Genomic DNA, 19,101 nt, shown 5'->3' with positions numbered 1-19,101 from the left:
AAGGATGCCACTTTTGTTTTCACTTTTTAACATATACATCTTTTATCAATTTGAAATAAGTCTGTAGGCAAAATCCAAACACCATATCTACTGACTTTTTTCCAAGTCTTAGTCATGGTGAAAACAAAAGAACACAACATCGAGCACTTTTACTAAACTTTAAATTGTTTATCTTACAGTGTATATAGGACATTAGTGCAAAAATAACATATGACATTGAAAGTCTAGGTCAAGGTCAATAAAAAATGATTTCACAAACTGGTTCAACTTTACATAACATTCATGTCTTTTTCTCTAAATCATTCTTCTTAATTTTCAAGATACATTTTCCTGATGGCAACCATGACAAGGAAAAGAAAGTCAGACTATTCTAATACTTACTTGAAAGGTTTTTGTAAGCTAAGACAGACAGACAAAATACATACCTGGCGTTCATATATCTTTTCTTCCATTGTACCCTGTGAATGAAATCAAAATTGTACTTGAAATCACATGACATTAGCACAAAAATACTGGTACTCATATCCAAATTATTTGGAATATTCAAAATACAAATTCAACAAAAAAAAAACACTTTCTGCAAGAGTTTACAAGTGTGGACTGGTTGTATCTAGGTAAATATCTCAATATATATATTCTCCCTCTCAATTTCAGTAGTACAAGGTATTTGACGGGTGAAACGCCATTTATTTTCAACTTTTTTCTCGGAATGAGGACATTTTTGTTTATAAGTATATTCCTGTCCTCATAAGTGTTAAAACCAGTCAGAGTTTTTGAAACCTGAGTTCAGTTTTGTTGACAGCATCCACTTTTCATTTTGTCTTGTGTTTACTATACACCTGCAGTTATTTAGACTTGGAAGGGAATAGGTACAATAAGGCTGATATACACCAATTTTGTATTTTTGACAGGTCAAAGGAAATGCCCCATGACGACAGTAGAATTAGAACCCAAGACATTCCAACTTCTAGTACTCAGCTTTCACCATTTTATCATGAAGTTGTTCAGTTTATTCTTGCACTTTGGGTTCATTAATAAGCAAGTACTGTGGTATCTGCCAATGCAACTGTAGTCACAAAGAATATACATGCATTGTACTGCTGTAGTCCATTTGGATCCTGTTTTCAGATTGTTTTGTTTTTTGTTTAGTTTTTACTGGGGGGGGGGGGGGGGGGGGGGGGGGAGAGATAGTATCATGTACAAAGTCTGTCAGCTATCGTGTTCAATTTACCTATGCAAGGAAAGGTGGAGGGGGGAGGGGGGGGGGGGCACAGCAACATGTGCCATACACAAAGTTTATCATGTTCAATTTACCTGTGCAAGGAATCTGTAGACATAACAAGCTTTGGTTTGTCCAAATCTGTACACTCGGAAAATAGACTGGACATCATGGGTTGGATTCCATGAGGCATCAAAGATGATCACACGATTAGCGGCAACCAAGTTTATACCTAATGAACCAGCCTTTGTAGATATCAGAAATAGTCTTCCTCTGAAATATAAAATTGTAATATGAGTAAGGCTGACTTGGTAGCAAATGAGTAACAATGTGAATTCAAACTTGTACATAAATCTGAATGTGAATGTGAATGTCATATGAATGTGAATGTGAATGTGAATGTGAATGTGAATGTGAATGTGAATACAATGAAAGCAGAAATTCTCGCAAATATCAAGACCAATATATATACAATGTACAAATATGTATGCACATCCACAAACCCATACACATATTCACATGGGTATACACACAAACACACATATAATGTATACACAGACAGACAGACAGACAGACAGACAGACAGACAGACAGACAGACAGACAGACAGACAGACAGACAGACAGACAGACAGAGACAGACAGACAGACAGACAGACAGACAGACAGACAGACAGACAGACAGACAGACAGACAGACAGACAGACAGACAGACAGACAGACAGACAAAAGTGTGGACTCCTATACAACTAACCTCAAATTAGCATGGTCATTGAATATATTACACCAGTTTTGGCGATGGTGTGCACTGGTAGATCCATCCATACGAAAGTAATCAATGTTCTTGACCCATGCACCAGAACCACAATTCTGAAAAGAAAAGAAAAATGTCAAAATGATCACTTTGTCATTTCTTTTCATTAAACACACACAGTTTTGAAAACTAGAATTAAAATATGTGAACATCAAGTTACTAGAGCCTTCAGTGGGTTCACAATGAGAGATACATGTACCATTCACCATCAACACACACACAAATATACACCTCACCTGGATGTTCTGTAGTTCATTCTATAAAGTATTGAAGCTGAAATTTAACATTGGCATTTTCAATTTGTTTTCCCTACATTTTTCATTTTACTATGTGGCTAGTTGTTCATAACCTCAAATTTTCATGCCTAGCTAAAAACATTTTAAATTTTTATATCATCAAATGACAAGACAAACCTGTAGTATTGGATCTGGCTCCTCTTCACCATCTCTTGCCTCTTCTGCTTTCTTTTCTATATACTCTAAGAAATCTTCTATGATATCCAAGGACAGAAGACTTTGACTAAACACAAGTCTGCAGAGAACAAGAGTCATATTAAACAACTATAGAAAATTAAAGACTTGAGACTCACAGGGAACTTAGTGTTTTTGATTACCTAAGGTAGGTAAGTAGGTAAAACCTACCCAGCTGTTCTAGTCATTTACCAAAGTTTCCTAGTCATTTACCAGGATTTCCTTGTCATATACCAGAGTTTCCTAAGTCATTTACCAGAGTTTCCTGGTCATTTACCTGGGTTTCCTAGTCATTTACCAGGATTTCCTTGTCATATACCAGAGTTTCCTAAGTCATTTACCAGAGTTCCTGGTCATTTACCAAACTTTCCTGGTCATTTACCAGACTTTCCTGGTCATTTACCTGGGTTTCCTAGTCATTTACCTGGGTTTCCTGGTCATTTACCACAGTTTCCTTATCAGTCACCAGGATTTCCTAATCAGTCACCAGGATTTTCTGGTCATTCTCCAGAATTTCCTAATCATTTACCAGTTTTCCTACTCATATAACTCATATTAAGTTGGGTTCCCCCAAAAAATTAAGGTAGATTATTTGGAAAATCTGTGTTTCTTTTCCCCAGTTCCCCTTGCTGTGACTGAGGTTCCCTAACACTAAACTGTGTGTGTATTCAGTGTTTCATCAACTCATGTACTACTTTTAGTAGACCAGAGTTATAACAACGTACTATTACCATTACTATTCACACACGCTGTCCACACTAATATGTATCAAACTTACACTTTATCACCAATTTCTTCACACAGCTTGAGAATTTCCAACAAAAGAAGCAGCTTTCCACTCAGCTGAATATTGAAAGCATCTTCCTCTTTCACCATATCACTGTACCACTCTGTCCTTTCAATTGGTGGAGGTGGAAACCGAGACTTTTCTGTCAAATGGACAAATTGTAAGGAGACACTTAAAACAAGAGTAAAAATCAAATTATATTATATCATGCTACTATGCGCCATTCTGATTGGATAATAACTGTGGTAAAATCCCATTTTACCACGGCTGGCAGTGGTAAAATGGGCCCCTAAACTAGCATATGAATAGTACATACAAGCTGAACGTGTTCGTTCTTATACCAATAAGTTAACACTTCCCCAGAGTAAAGGTGTGTCAGGTATCCTGTACAATAGTTTGGGTTACAGTAGTCCAAATAATTCCACTGATGACCTTGCGATCGAAAGCAACGATCGATCAGTGGCTTCAACATCACTGATAAGGTACAAGTTCTCCCCATGCAACGAGCCGTCTCAACGTCCTACTCTCGTTTACGCGTTGAATCAAGCAACACCGATTTAACGTTTAACCATCAGTCAAGTGCGTCAGGATTATTTCGAAACTGTACATTTTCAGGTTCGGACAATGTTCAATTTGTTACCCATTAAATTAAAGTAGACTGTGTAACGTCGCGTCTCTGATTTACTGTCTCGCGCTTTCTCCGATTCAACGCCGAGACATCTATTTTTAGCAGTGCACAAGATTGTATTGGTCTTATGTAAATATCCAAACAAAATTGTTACTTTCTTTGACCTCTTGCCCCGTTTTCTTTGTTGTTAGTTTTCAACGCGTTTTCGTTATGCATTATATGATGTAAATAAAGTAATTTATCAATGCAATGCAGTGTATGGTTTGTGTTCATAACGTTCATGCAGTGTGTGTGGGGGGCGACATGAACGTATCCACTCATCAAAATATGCTCGTTCCCGACGATCTATTACCGACGATCTTTTTCTGTACGTGCGAATTCGCCTTTTTCAGGCATATAAATAACCACAGAATGACATTTAGAAGATATAGACACATATTTTGATATAATATAATAGCAATAACCCCCTCCGAAGGCGGGTATACACTCGAATTTGGTACAATTCGCTCCATATAGCACTCGCCATTCGGCTCGTGCTATATGTCGCGAATTGTACCAAAATCTCGTGTATACCCGCCTTCGGCGGGGGTTATTGCTTAATCATATGACAATGCCTATCAAGTAATATGTGAATAATTTATATGATAATATGCACACAAAAGTTAAAATTGAATATTTAAACAATAATGTACGCCCTCCCAGCCCATAATGGACGAAAGCAAACTTTGAACGACATAATGGGCGAGGCAACAGCCGAGCCCATTATGGAGTGCAAAGTTTGCTTGAGTCCATTATGGACTGGGAGGACGTACATTATTGTTATTATTTTATAGTTTTGCCAATTCCAGTGAATTTGTAGACCGACAAACGCAAAACAACGTATAATATACACAGCGCTGAACATCGTCTGCCATGTTCGGCCCGGAAGCTGAATACTAATCATAGCGACACACCTACGTACACGTATACACACATATACACTCCAATGAACTGCTGTGAACACAAATTTGTTTCATGAATGCGTTGTATTTTTAAACAGTGGAAATGACAATCATAAGTAACAACATACATTTCGAAAAAATACCTAGTCGTATGAAGAAACAGAACAAATAAGCTTGTATTGTTATGCTCGTTCCGGGGCCGCGATGCCCAATAACGGAGTACATTATCAGTAATAATGTACAGCGATGACGTCACAAAATTCACTGGAATTGGTAATGCTATAATATAATAACCAATAAAACTATTTGAAATATTGTTTTCAAAATTGCTTCATCCGGATGGCAGCATTTCTAAATAGGTGTACCATGGGTGATTTGAATCAAAGGCAATTCAATGTGCTTTTCCTCATATTACTGTTACATGAAAGTTGGCAAAGGTGTGCCCATGTATATGTGCAGCTATGGTGTTAATAAAAAGATGTCTTACCCCGTCCTTCATCACTTCCATTGGCTTCTTTACCCCTTGTACTGCTCTTCCAGGCATTAACCACTTCCACACTGCTATCAGAATCATAGTTTTTCTTCCTGGTTTTCCTTCCTTTCCCATTTTCACTGTTGAACAGAGGTCATAGTATACAAGTTGATTTTTGGATCACACTGAGTACTTGTATTATATGTAACTTCCAAATCTTGCTAGGCAACGTATAATTTTAGATTAGATTTCTACATACTAAAGAAGCATATGATTAACTAGTGACAATGGTATTCTATACATCATAAACTGTAATAGACTGACACCAGTCTCTCAAGGCAATTTTTTAACTTTCATATTCTTTGAGTTTTTTAGTCATTTTTTAGTTTTGTGAGGGAAAATGTCCTCCTTTTTTGTGTTTTGTCCAGTTACTATGGGTTTAGTCCTTCATCTGATGGTAATCACTCTCTGACGTCACTATTTCACACAAAAGGACACACCTGTGTTTTAAAAAATTCTATTCAAATAAACAGTGAAAGAAATCATTAAACTTGAGCAAGTCTGAAAGAAATTTATCCTTGACAAGCATGGAGGAATAAACAATTGTACAAAATGTCATCCTACAAGCACTTAAAAATGTAAAATTTTATCCTACAAGCATGGAGAAATGGACAAATGTAAGAAACTTCATTTTACAATTCCACAATGTCGATATCTTACTGTTGTTGTCTCTGTAAATTTCTTATGGCTGCTGTCTATGCTCATATCATAACATTGTTGCCTATATGAATATCTCACAGTTATTGGCTATGCTCATAATATCATAACATTGTTGCCTATATGAATATCTCACAGTTATTGGCTATGCTCATAATATCATAATATTGTCGCCTATGTGAATATCTTACAGTTATTGGCTATGCTCATAATATCACAATACTGTTGTCTATGTGAATATCTTGTAGTTATTGTCTATGCTAATATCGTAATGTTCATCCAACACACAAAACTTACTTGTCTAACTTGTCCTCCAATGCTGACACTTCAGTAGAACTGTCATTTATAATACTGTCATTTGATTCTTCATCCGAGTCATAATCATTGATGAAATCATCCATTGAGTCAGTATCATAATACTTGGCCTGTAAATAAATATACCAGTATATATCAAGTTTTTGTGTTAAATTGTATACCAGTAAGATCAGTTCTTTGCCTTTGTAATGGTGTTTACATTGTGTGACGTATCATGTGTGTGTGTGTGTGTGTGTGTGTGTGTGTGTGTGTGTGTGTGTGTGTGTGTGTGTGTGTGTGTGTGCATTTTCTAGTTTTAAAGATGGCTATATCCATACCGTCTTGATTCTAAGATGCTCAAAGGCTGCCTAAATAGCAAATTGCAAAAACCCTTCCAAAAAGCAATGTCTGTCAACATGCAGTGACATGGCCCCTTAGGTCACTCATATTTTTTCTTGGTTAAATGAAGAGTGGTATTGGGGAATAATATCCAAATATCTTCATGTCTACAATATGTACATACTCTGTTTTCATCTCTGATGGTTCCAAGTCTCAGTATGTATGGATGTGTCCAGACTCGCATCAAGACTTGGTAATCTGCAAACAGTCCGGAACCCCCGCCTCTTCCAGTTCCTGTTCCGCGTGAACTGACGGTGTTCATATAATGTTCATACAACTTTCTCTGTACCTCACACAGTCTTACAGAAACCACATATTCATGTTTTGGTGGTAAGAACTTTGTAAGCGCTGTATAGTCCTTCCTCTGTAGTAAGACAAAGTCAAGTAACAAATTGGTCTCAGTTATATGATCGCTATGTATAACATCTTATTGTATACCCAATATTGATCCAATGCAATTCAATAGAAAGCACATGCATCGAACCCGGGCAATAATTTTCTGTATCATGCCAGGTCAAACTTTGCCCAAATATGGCAAGTGGGGTTCTCATCGATATCCGTTTGCTCAGTGATACGGCCTTGTTCATTTCTTATGTTTTTGCAAATGAAAATAATATTTCAGCGCCAAATTATGTGAGCATGTGATTCAAATGATGTTTCTGTGCCACTACATGGGGTATATGATCAAACTTTTACGGCCCAAATATGGGTTTTGCTTTACTGTCTATGCTAATATCATAATAATATTGGACCCTTCCACCGTAAAACCTTGATCCACAAAACCCATTCCTGGGCCGCAAAGATTATTAGTTAGCCACTGGATAAGAAATGATGAAAACCCTTCTTTGACAACAATCAATAACATTTACCTATTCAACAAGAAACACTTTTAAGCCTTGACAAATTTTGGACTGCACAAATGTATGCTTGCTGTCATGAAGCGGTTATTAGTGAAACATTCCATGCTCTTAAGTTGATCGAAGAAACATTTACCTGCACACAGCCTGACAAGAGATCGTGCAAGACGTGAGCACGCCTCTTCATAACACGAACATCAAACGCTGTAGAATCGGAATGTTGTCCATTGCTAATAGGATTAGCAAAACGGTTAGAGAATTCTTTCCTTGTTCCCATGAGGTTTGGTTTTACAAAGCTAACCATGCAGTGATCTGTAAAAGTTAAGTGATATACTGATAAGTAACAGTTCAAAAATGAATTAACAATATTAATTGTTTGAAAACAAATTTACTGAAAGACAAGCGGTTACACTTACATTCAATCAAGTTATTCTGGAGTGGAGTACCAGTCAGACATATCCTTCTCCTTGTCTTGATACTATTCAGCGTTTCAGAGATAGAGGAGGCATCATTCTTTAAGATATGGCCTTCATCACACACAACCACATCAGGACCTATAGAATATATAGTGACACAGAGTTTAACAGGGGCAAAATCACAATGTATTGCCTGCCTTTATCACACACAACCACATCAGGACCTATAGAATACATAGTGAGACAAGTTTAACAGGGGCAATATCACAATTTATTGCCTGCCTTCATCACACACAACCACATCAGGACCTATAGAATACATAGTGAGACAAGTTTAACAGGGGTAATATCACAATTTATTGCCTGCCTTCATCACACAACCACATCAGGACCTATAGAATACATAGTGACACAGAGTTTAACAGGGGCAATATCACAATGTATTGCCTGCCTTCATCACACACAACCACATCAGGACCTATAGAATACATAGTGAGACAAGTTTAACAGGGGTAATATCACAATTTATTGCCTGTCTTCATCACACACAACCACATCAGGACCTATAGCAAGTATAATGACACAAGTCAACAGGGGCAATATCACAATTTATTGCCTGCCTTCGTCACACACAACCACATCAGGACCTAGAACAGGTATAATGACACAAGTCAACAGGGGCAATATCACAATTTATTGCCTGCCTTCATCACACACAACCACATCAGGACCTATAGCGAGTATAATGACACAAGTCAATAGGGGCAATATCACAATTTATTGCCTGCCTTCATCACATAACCATATCAGGACCTATAGCAAGTATAACAAAACATGCCAGCAGGGACAGCATCAAAATTTATTGCCTGCCCATGGGTTATTTATTTTAGCTCTGATAAAACTGTCGCTAGAAATCATTGGTTTATTCTGAAATGACTGAAGAAGTTCTAGAAATCTTTCTGACAGTTCTACTACTGTTACTTGCTGATAATTCCAGAACTAATAAATTGGTTGTTAACAGACATCAGGAATTTCCCATCCCACATTTCTCTTCCACAATGTAGAAAAAATTCAATTGTTCTTTAGGACTTATTGCAACGGTATGGTATCATGAAATTAAAAATAGTTATCTCAACTATTAAGAACACTAAGGTGCAAGAGTTATTGATAATACAAACAACCCCTAAAACATATGAAAGTCACTTTAATGTGTCGAATCTTGCATGACAAGCATGACCATGGAAAACTACTGTTACAACAATCAGTAACAGCTACATTTTGTACAACATGTTTGTTACACATATTACAACTTACCGGGATCGACTAGTGTTTCGTGAAATATTCTTTTAAGTCTTTTATTCCTGATGCGAGTACCTTTAGCCAGCATTCTGTACATATCATAACCCATTATCATTATTCCACCTTCTTCATGCCAACTTTGTAAAGTATCAGCCCTGTTATAGTTGTCTTTCACACTGGCCAGCTCCGTCGTCTACAAACAATTACAAAGATGATCACATTGCATTTGTAAATAAATCAGTTGAGATATGGAACAAAGTGCCAGCTAATGTGGTATCATCATCAACTGTACGCATGTTTGAAAGTCATCTAGATAAGCTATGGGAAAACCAACCCTTGTATTATGGTTATAAGGAAAACACTATTGAAACTTCACTATAGAGACTGTAGTACACAGGAACCTCGTGATTAAGTTAGCACACAGCTGACAGTAGAGACCTAAAGTCAGAATGAATCTATGAATCTATGAATCTACATTGTATGAATTACATTATTAGTAGTCAGCTGCTTTATCCATTACACGTATCCTATCACAAGTATTAATAACTCAAACTTATAGTATACAATGTAGATAGCTTCTAATGGGACTTTGACTATGACCAACATACAAATGTAAGTCTCTGTACTTCCAACATGCTGTGCCAAATGTTATTAATCCAATTCAGTTGTTTACTTTCAATGTTTGTAACAGGTTCCGTTCATCTACAGTCTGATGTTGGCAGCTGTATTAATACTGATGGGGAATATTATTAACTGTAAAATAACAGCTATTGGTCTATATTATGAAATGAATCCCCAAATATACTTACATCCACATTGTACCTTTCAGGTACCCACTTGTTACATTCATACAACCAGTTCAAAACAGTGTTTAGGGGTGCAACCACCAGACAAGTTGACATCCGACATTTACGGGTAGTCAATATAGTATGTATAAATGCAAATACCTGAAAGATAATAAATACATTTTTGTCAAATATTACATGACTTTTATGGTTTTCATTACTTGATATACATGCACAGTTCACATTATGTGACTTTCCTATAGTATGATGCATGTTGAAACTCAAGCACTACAGCTAAGGATATCAACCTATTGGCAAACTAAGATAGACACACACTACATGTATAACGTATTACAATATGGTGATATAAGTTATCAATGGATATTGATGTAATTATACACACAGCAGGATGGCATCTCAGGTTTGAAAGTTTTCCTTGAGTGGCTGAACATTCAACCTCATTTAGACATTAGTGTACACACTATCTTGCTATGGTTACAGGGCAATTACAGCATTTTTGCTACGGTTGGGGAACCCCTGTAACAGAAAGCAGGATTAAGGTAAAACTGGAACAGTTTCTAATACACTGTACCATAATTTTGGTGGGGAATCCCGTAGAGTTTACCTGCTTACACATAGCCAAGGTACCAATATCACCCACATGTGTAATCTACAACATACAGCAATAGTTTTAGTTTGTACTTATAATAGTTTACCTATGACTTGATTTCTATAGTTGTACTTTACATTAAAACTTTTGAGCTGACTTCTAGAAAATAACGATGGCTGACAGTAACTTCCAAACAAAACTGACATAATCTATCCACTTTCAGGCAAATTTAAATCACTTCTTTGGCGTCACTGTATTCCATAATAGGATATACTGATGTAAACATATTACAATACATGAAAAGTGTGAAGTAAAATATTTCACAGGATTTTTTTCTAAGGTAGTATTTCACAGCAAGTATAACATTATGAATAAAAGTCATACAAAACAGGACGGTTTTGATATAAGAAAGAAAGATTCATCACAGTCTGTAAGATATAACACTCATGCCATGCTATCAGCGACCATTTAGTGGTTTAGAAGACTGATAGGGCTGAACAACATGACATATTTAGAAGCATGATAGGGCTAAATAACGCAATGTATCTTACAGTGATTTAGAAGCCTGATAAGGCAGAACTACACGATATATCAGTGGTTTAGAAGCCTAATAGGGCTAAACAACAACGCGACATATCTAGATTATCAAAATATAAACAAATCTTTCTGTTTTTCTAGTTTTTAATACTCACAGAGAGGGTTTTACCAAGACCCATACAATGAGCCAGAATACATCCACCACCATCTTCCTTCTTGACTTTGGCAACAGACTCTATGCATGAATCCCACAAGAATTGCACAGCATCCACCTGATGTGGTTTCAGGTGTCGGATCAGGTCCTTTTGCACCTGTACAATGGGTTCATTTGTATCAGGATCGCATTCTAACACTAGTTTGGTAGTAACAGGACACTTTTGCGGTGATGATTCGTCTTCTACCCGAATAACCTGTAAAAATCACAGCATCAACACGATTGTCACTGTGAGCAATACTTTTCCATCAAAGTATTCCATGGTTGCACAATGAATATTTAAGCAATGTTTTATACTGAAGGGTATAAGAGCACTCAGGACTAATGAATATTCATTGTGCAACCATGAATATATTATTTCTGCTGACTCCCATCATGCAATGGCCTACAGCAAAGATACCCTATAAAGGGCACAAGATCAACTTGATGTTTCTATGAAATGGCAAGTACATTTTTTGTAATTGTTTGTGATGTAAAATCATGAAATGACTCTTTAGAACCCATAGTTTATAAACATGTATTTATTTCCCAGAGTAGTGTTCCCCTTTACATGTCCATAAAACCAGATTTATTGCGGGGATTGTCCATTATCAACAATGTAACAAGTCTCTCTTGACCATGAACTTTCCAGATTTTGGATTTGACAACAAATGTGACCATTATTTAGGTCTATTTGTTACGGACAATAAACAGAGTCTTGAGTCTGTAGACTTCAAGTAACAATGACATCAAATACAAAATTCAAATTCTCTTCTACATATATACCACATAATTTCATTAGTAACTTTGAGAATAAAGTTAGTAGAAGTTTTAAAACATATGACTTTGTCATGTCTACTTACCTCTTTCCTTCTGTCTGCTATTCTTTTTCTTCTTTCCTCCTCCTCTTTGGCAGCTCTGATTGTTTCCTCTTTTAGTTTATCTTCCGTCATTAACTTACGGATCTTCTTTCTGCCTTTTCCTTTGGGAGTTGACTTAGTATCTGACCCACTCTGTCCACACCATAAGCAGGAAAGAGAATTATCAATTGAAAAATTACACTTGGCAAATATCTTTCAATCATTCAGTCGAGCCAGTTTTATTAACTCTATCATATAAGTTGCTATGGGCCCAGTCACGGTTGCTAGGTTATTAGTTATTATTCTATTACAGTTGGCCGAAATGTTTCCTTCTTATCACACTATCAAACTGACATGCATTGATCCAAAAACAACAGCAGGTGCCTCAGATGTACATATATTGTAGATTCACACATACTTTTATCAGTTTGTTTATGTCTGAGAAAGTTAGACATATGGTATATGGCAATATGACTAACTTTCACAGACATAAACAAACTGATAAGAACAAAAAGGTGTGAACCTACATAAGAGGCACCTGATGTTATTTTCTATCAATACGTCAATTTGATATTGTGAAGAGGAGGCAACTTTTAGGCACCTTCAAAGTGCTTTTATTCATCCACCACTGATAAAGTGATGTCCTGATCCGCAGCATTTCCAGACAACTGGTGCAAGCATTGTAATATAACTACTAAACAATTTGTACGATCTCTCATCTCACGATTTCCATATCCAACAGCATGAGACTTGTCATATTCAATTCTACTACTTTTATCTAGTCCAAAATTTACAACCGTTTTGTACATTAGGAGTCTACACCTCTATTTCTACTCCCTCTAGTTACTTGAGAGGAACATATCTGTTTACCTCATTTGAATCTCTATTTCTACTCCCTCTAGTTACTTGAAAGGAACAAATCTGTTTACCTCATTTGAATCTTAATTTCTACTTCCTCTAGTTACTTGAAAGGAACATATCTGTTTACCTCATTTGAATCTCTATTTCTACTCCCTCTAGTTACTTGAGAGGAACATATCTGTTTACCTCATTTGAATCTCTATTTCTACTCCCTCTAGTTACTTGAAAGGAACAAATCTGTTTACCTCATTTGAATCTCTATTTCTTTTCCCTCTAGTTACTTGAGAGGAACAAATCTGTTTACCTCATTTGAATCTCTATTTCTACTCCCCCTAGTTACTTGAGAGGAACAAATCTGTTTACCTCATTTGAATCTCTATTTCTACTCCCCCTAGTTACTTGAGAGGAACAAATCTGTTTACCTCATTTGAATCTCTATATGTATTTCTACTCCCTAGTTACTTGAGAGGAACAAATCATTGAATCTCTATTTCTACTCCCTCAATTTACAAAATGTACTTCAGAGAAAAAAATCTGTTTACCTCATCTGAATCTTCCTCTTCATCGGATGAATTAGAAGCAACTTTAATGCGACGTCTCTTCTTTCCTTTCGCTTTTTTGTAACTGCGTTTCTTTCGACTGTCTTCTGTATCTGACTGCGATTTCCGTCGTCGTGAACGCCTACTACGTGTTTTCCTTGGCTTCAGTGAATCTGCAGAATAATCACTGTCACTGTCTTGAGAACTTGATGATTCTGAGAAAGATTCACTCGAAGAAGAGTCTTCTTTCCTTTTTCGTTTCTGTTTTTTCCTACCTATATCTTCACTGTCACTTTCACTGTCAGATATTTTGACATTAAGGAGACGATTTTTACGTCGTGATTTCTTTTTAGTGATGTTCTCTTCACTGTCATCACTGTTCACCGATTCTTTCTCCTTTTTCCCAGTTTGTTTTTTCTCTTTCTTCGTCCGTTTCTTTTTACCTTTATCTTCATCTGATGAGCTGCTACTACTTTCACTCTCATCCTCACTGTCATTCTCAGTTCCTGCCTCAATATCTTTCATCAGTTTTTTCCTCGCAGCTTGATCATCAGAATCATCCTCAGTTGACGAAATACTTTCCTTTTGTTTTCTTTTACGTTTGCCATCTATATCCGAATCACTCTGCCCAAATTCATCAAAATTACTATTATCTTCTGTATTTGTCACATTTTGATCAGAATCGGTGGCATTAGGATCACTTTTTGTTTTCTTTTTCTGGTCTTCATCATTATCATCATCCGATGAGCTTGATGAACTGGAGCTGCTTTCATCTTTCTTTTTTCGTCGTCTAGCTTTCTTCTCTCCAACCTCTGAATCATTTTCTTTCAGATCAGAGTCCCTATTTTCATCACCAGAAGTCACATTCTTCTTTCCCTCCCCTCCTTCTCCCCTTGATTCTTTATCCACCTCATCATCATCGCTTGCAGAGTCTCCACGTCGTGTCCTCTTTTTTGACTTGTATTTATTTTTCACATTCCTCTCTAGACAGTCAATCTCATCTTCAAGGTCTGAATCGTGGTCTGAAGACTGAGATTCTGAGCGCTTGGCTTTTGTCTTTTTCTTCAGTTGTGGACTTTTAGGGAATTGTATTTCGGGATCTGAATCAATACTCTCATCACAAGTGTCTTTGTCTGAATTCTCATTCTTCTTTTTACCAAAGTCAAGTTTAATTTTAAATTTCTTCTTTCTGCTATCATCTATTTCATTCTCTTTAGCCTCTGATTCACTGTTACTGCCATCTGCTTCGTCTTCACTATCATCACCCTGCATTGCCTTGATTTCATCTAAAATTGCCATTTCACATTCAATGTCAAGCCGACTACGTTTTTTGTCGGAAGTAGATGGTTTCTCTTCCACTTCATCTTTCACACCTTTTAGTTTGTGTTCGTGTTTATCCGATTTTCTCGCAGCAGACTTACTCGAACTCTGCCCTTTACTTTCATATTTCTCTAATTCCATCTGTAACATTTTAGCTTTGGCTCTGATGTCCTTGAGAGCCAAACGCAGGTTATCAACACCACTGCCACTGCTACTTCCTTTCGCAATGGCCTTCCTCTTCCATATTTCCAGCGGCTCATTTTTCGATTTTGATTTCTGATCTTTGTGTTTAAGATATCGTCCTATTTTGTCTGTATCCATGGCTAATTTGTTAACCTCTTCTGTTATTGATTCAGCTTCCGAGTATGAATCTGTACCCAGTCCTTGGCTGCTGACAGAACGTCGCCTTTCTCCTTTACCTTTCTTAAGTTGATTCTTTAGACCTTTCAAGTTATCAAAGATTGCATCGCACATGTCCCGTAGGGAGGAGAGCGGTTCCAGATCACAGCAGTAGCATTTCCACTCATCTGCATCATCAATGGCAGACAGTTCCTTCCTACCTCGGACACGTTTGATGCAAGCACGGCAAAATGTTGAAGAACAGAAACTACAACACAGGAGTTTGCCACCCTCGCCACACAACATGCATTGTTCATCAATCCCTTCATCATCTTTGGTTATTGTACCACTTGTGTAATAGTTGTAACATTTCTGGTGAAGAGACATTTTAAAAGACATTATGATGGAAAGCTATTCAACAAGGTATTAACATCAAATGTGCCTCAGAAATAAACTGTTTAAAGATTAGCTGTTACTTTGTACAAGAAAATTCCAACCCATTCAGTGAAATCAAGAAGACAAATCATGGGTCATTGTACAGTTTTTCGAAAAAGAGGTCAAAAAGTTATCAAAATAGAGCATTTCATAATCCAATATGGCCGTCAAATACTGCATTAAAGCTATGGGAAAATAAATGAAAACAAACAGTGCATCCCCAATTTCAAAGGGCAAAGAGGCAAGCTTCCATATGGCAAAGTTGGGTGAGATCTTAAGAACTGTGACAGTGAAATTTGTCCCTGAGGACAATAGCTGGTAGAGCTCAACATGGTGTTCAGATACATGTATGATACAAAAATGAAACTGTGACATCATTTCGGTTTTTTTTGGTTCAGTTTGTGGAAATTCAGGCACACTGGCTGAAGACTTGACATTGACTTGCACTTTAAAATAATGTATATTGGTTGATTCTCGGTACCTGCAATAGCTTTTCACCTCAGGGTCAAAATAGAACGCAAGCATATGTGAAGCGTGTGGAGCGGAAGTTACCGAGAATTGACAGCACATCAATGTACTTACTCGACATAGGAGGATGTTCAACACAGGATGTTTTCTCACATTGCTTTTATTACTTGGATTAACCTGGTCTCCACAGGAACAGCAATGCACAATACCCACATCATTACCATCCTGACTACCTGTGAATCAAAACATTGGTTGCCAGACAATTACAAATCTTTAAATAAATTCATCAGATTGGGATAACGTATACATTTGTATATTTTTATCTCGACACTGTGTGAGAAGATCCTCTGGTTCAACAGTCTATCGAGTTTAAATAAAGTCGAATAATAATGAAATTCAAATGACAGATCAATTCTGATAGCAAGACTATGAATTTTATATCCTGTGAAACATTTTGATTTACTCTGATTGACAGGCTCTGTTAGGTACAAAATGTAATCCTGGTAGTTTCTCACATACATGAAGAGTAACATACTTTTGTTTGGGACAACTCTGGTATAATGACTTAGGACCTCTGGTAGATTTTACCTACTTCTCACTTTATCAAAACGCGGCATGTGTGATATCACAAACCTGAAAGGGACTGTGGAATGTGGTTGGGCAGATCTTTGACTAAAACTATGTGTGTTTTGTGTGTATGTCATAATATATGGCATGAGGAAAAACAAAAGCCCAAAAATAAGGAAGGGAGGGGGTTTAAATTAATTAAGTTCCATTCTGATGATCTCCATCACTCGCATATTTCTTGGTAAAATAAAAATTGTCCAATACAACAATCCATGATTAAATTTGTCAAGTCTATTTTTACAACATTTGAATAGTTTACTTTCACACCAGTATGGTAGTATATCAATATGTTATACAATGTACACTTACCTTGTGACTTGACAGAAGCTGATGATCTAGATTTCGACTCACGGAAGCTTCTACCACCATCATCTGGGACTGGTTCTGGCTGGACTACTACAGTACCTAAAGGTGACAAATCACACAATCTTTAGCTACATGTATATCATCAACAAACAAGAGCAACAACTGCTGACATCAGACCGTGGACAAATGTAACCTGGTACAAACAGGGAAAGTAAACAAATGAAATGGATTACTAACACTTGGCACAGTATGTTGGAGGTACAGAGACTTGTATGACATTCAATCACTTGATAAAAACAGTTTCATGACCACTATACATACATGTAATACTAGTAGTTCACGTTCACAAACAAATTTGAAGTTCCCCTGGCATTTCATGTACACATAAAGAGGTCATAAACTGTTTTTATGTCAGCAGTTGTACCTTGAATTCTGCAATAGTTCCACATCACAACTTTTTTTTAAAAACTCTTCATGTATCACTCATTTCTACTTACTAATACTAAGTACTGTCATTACCATTCAGTAAAATTTTTGATTTTCACACTTGTTTATAAAATACATAAAAAAAGTTTGGGTGTCAGCAAGAATGAGTAAATGGAACCACGCCATACTTAAACACAGTCTGTTAAACAAAATCCTAAATTAGAGAAATAACAATTTCTTACCATCAGGTAACACAGGAATCCCGTCTGCATTCACTTCTATTTTGATTTCTTGCTCCTCTATTTCAGATTGGTTTTCTCTCTCTGACTCATCATCACTGGGTGGTTTGACATCAGAAGCATTTTCACTTTCTTCGGTTGGAGTCGCTTCACTCTCTTTACCTCGTGGTGGTCGATTAACAAAGTCATCCTCACTATTCTCGTCTGCTTCTGATGATAACACATGTCTGGTTACAGTAGGTTTCCTTCATCAAAAAATAGAAAGATCAGTTATTCCTAAGGCCAAACAAAAAAAATTGTGTGGTTCCTATTACATGGTCTTGAAAATAAGGGTAGGTAGGTAGGGATTTTTTTTTTTTTTTTTTTTTTTTTAAATTTCTATTTTGCAGGTATGGACGGGGTTGAAAATACAACTAGCAACTCAAATATATATGTACAGAGCAGACATAAATTCACAAATCAAATTATTTTTTATTTCTTTTCATATGATAATTCAGCAATACAGATTCCTTCACAATAACACTGACCAGTTGGTTTTACTGGCCTGCAAAATAAAAAAAAAATCAACATCTAAATCTGAATGTTATTTTTTCAGGTTTATATATTTCATGTACATTTATACATTATATTCTTCACTTCAACGTTTCTTTCCAAATGGGCTTTGAACAACTGGATGGTTCCCATTGTCTTTACAGGTAGTACAAATAGGTAAGACTGTTTTGTAGCGCTTCTTCAGTTCAGCATCAACTTCAGCTCCAACATCACCACAGTGGCAACATACATCTTTTCTTCCAATATCAATCCAGTCCTCTCTTCTCAAATAGATCTACCAATGAGTTATATAATTCTTGTTTTTTGGTCAGTGAAACGCCACTACACTACAGACAAGAGAAATTAAATGGACATTTATTAAAAATACTTTTCACTCGCCCACTTCAAAGTATTACGAACATATATACACTCATAGAGTTAAAGCTGGAGTTATTTTTGAAGTAAAATTGAATATTCAACCTCGCATGCCTTAATTAAAAATTTGTGCGTAAAAAGTCTGACTATTGCGCTATATAGCCTGTAACGACGTATGAAAATAGTGGCGTTGTAATAAAAAAACGCAAACAAAACAGTCATTCAAAAAATCACGTCACGTTTACCCACAACTAGTCCTGCTTACATGACGGTGCACGAGTCTGTATTACTGACTTGACTCTAAACTTTTTGTCAGAATCGAGTCCCGAATTCCTCCG

The 19,101-nt window shown here is 36.6% G+C and overlaps 1 protein-coding gene across 1 annotated transcript in view; it reads right to left on the bottom strand.

Moving 5' to 3' along the window:
* The window catches only part of LOC144438534 (uncharacterized), a 33,966-nt gene that overhangs the window by 6,425 nt on the left and 8,440 nt on the right, over positions 1 to 19,101 (bottom strand). The window contains exons 4-21 of the mRNA XM_078127606.1: positions 17,861 to 18,102; positions 17,196 to 17,291; positions 16,374 to 16,492; positions 13,701 to 15,728; positions 12,301 to 12,450; positions 11,400 to 11,654; positions 10,122 to 10,259; positions 9,328 to 9,505; positions 8,014 to 8,151; positions 7,734 to 7,909; positions 6,865 to 7,104; positions 6,345 to 6,472; positions 5,346 to 5,470; positions 3,281 to 3,431; positions 2,446 to 2,563; positions 1,973 to 2,088; positions 1,315 to 1,492; positions 426 to 458 (exon numbers count right to left, since the gene is read on the bottom strand). Of these exons, the coding sequence (XP_077983732.1) occupies positions 426 to 458; positions 1,315 to 1,492; positions 1,973 to 2,088; positions 2,446 to 2,563; positions 3,281 to 3,431; positions 5,346 to 5,470; positions 6,345 to 6,472; positions 6,865 to 7,104; positions 7,734 to 7,909; positions 8,014 to 8,151; positions 9,328 to 9,505; positions 10,122 to 10,259; positions 11,400 to 11,654; positions 12,301 to 12,450; positions 13,701 to 15,728; positions 16,374 to 16,492; positions 17,196 to 17,291; positions 17,861 to 18,102 (4,609 nt within the window). The remainder of the gene's footprint in view (positions 1 to 425; positions 459 to 1,314; positions 1,493 to 1,972; positions 2,089 to 2,445; positions 2,564 to 3,280; positions 3,432 to 5,345; positions 5,471 to 6,344; positions 6,473 to 6,864; positions 7,105 to 7,733; positions 7,910 to 8,013; positions 8,152 to 9,327; positions 9,506 to 10,121; positions 10,260 to 11,399; positions 11,655 to 12,300; positions 12,451 to 13,700; positions 15,729 to 16,373; positions 16,493 to 17,195; positions 17,292 to 17,860; positions 18,103 to 19,101) is intronic.

The sequence above is a fragment of the Glandiceps talaboti genome, chromosome 8 (assembly GCF_964340395.1).
Source record: "Glandiceps talaboti chromosome 8, keGlaTala1.1, whole genome shotgun sequence".
Taxonomy (NCBI): domain Eukaryota; kingdom Metazoa; phylum Hemichordata; class Enteropneusta; family Spengelidae; genus Glandiceps; species Glandiceps talaboti.
Note: the sequence above shows the minus strand (reverse complement) of the source record. Positions and strands in the feature narration are given on the sequence as shown.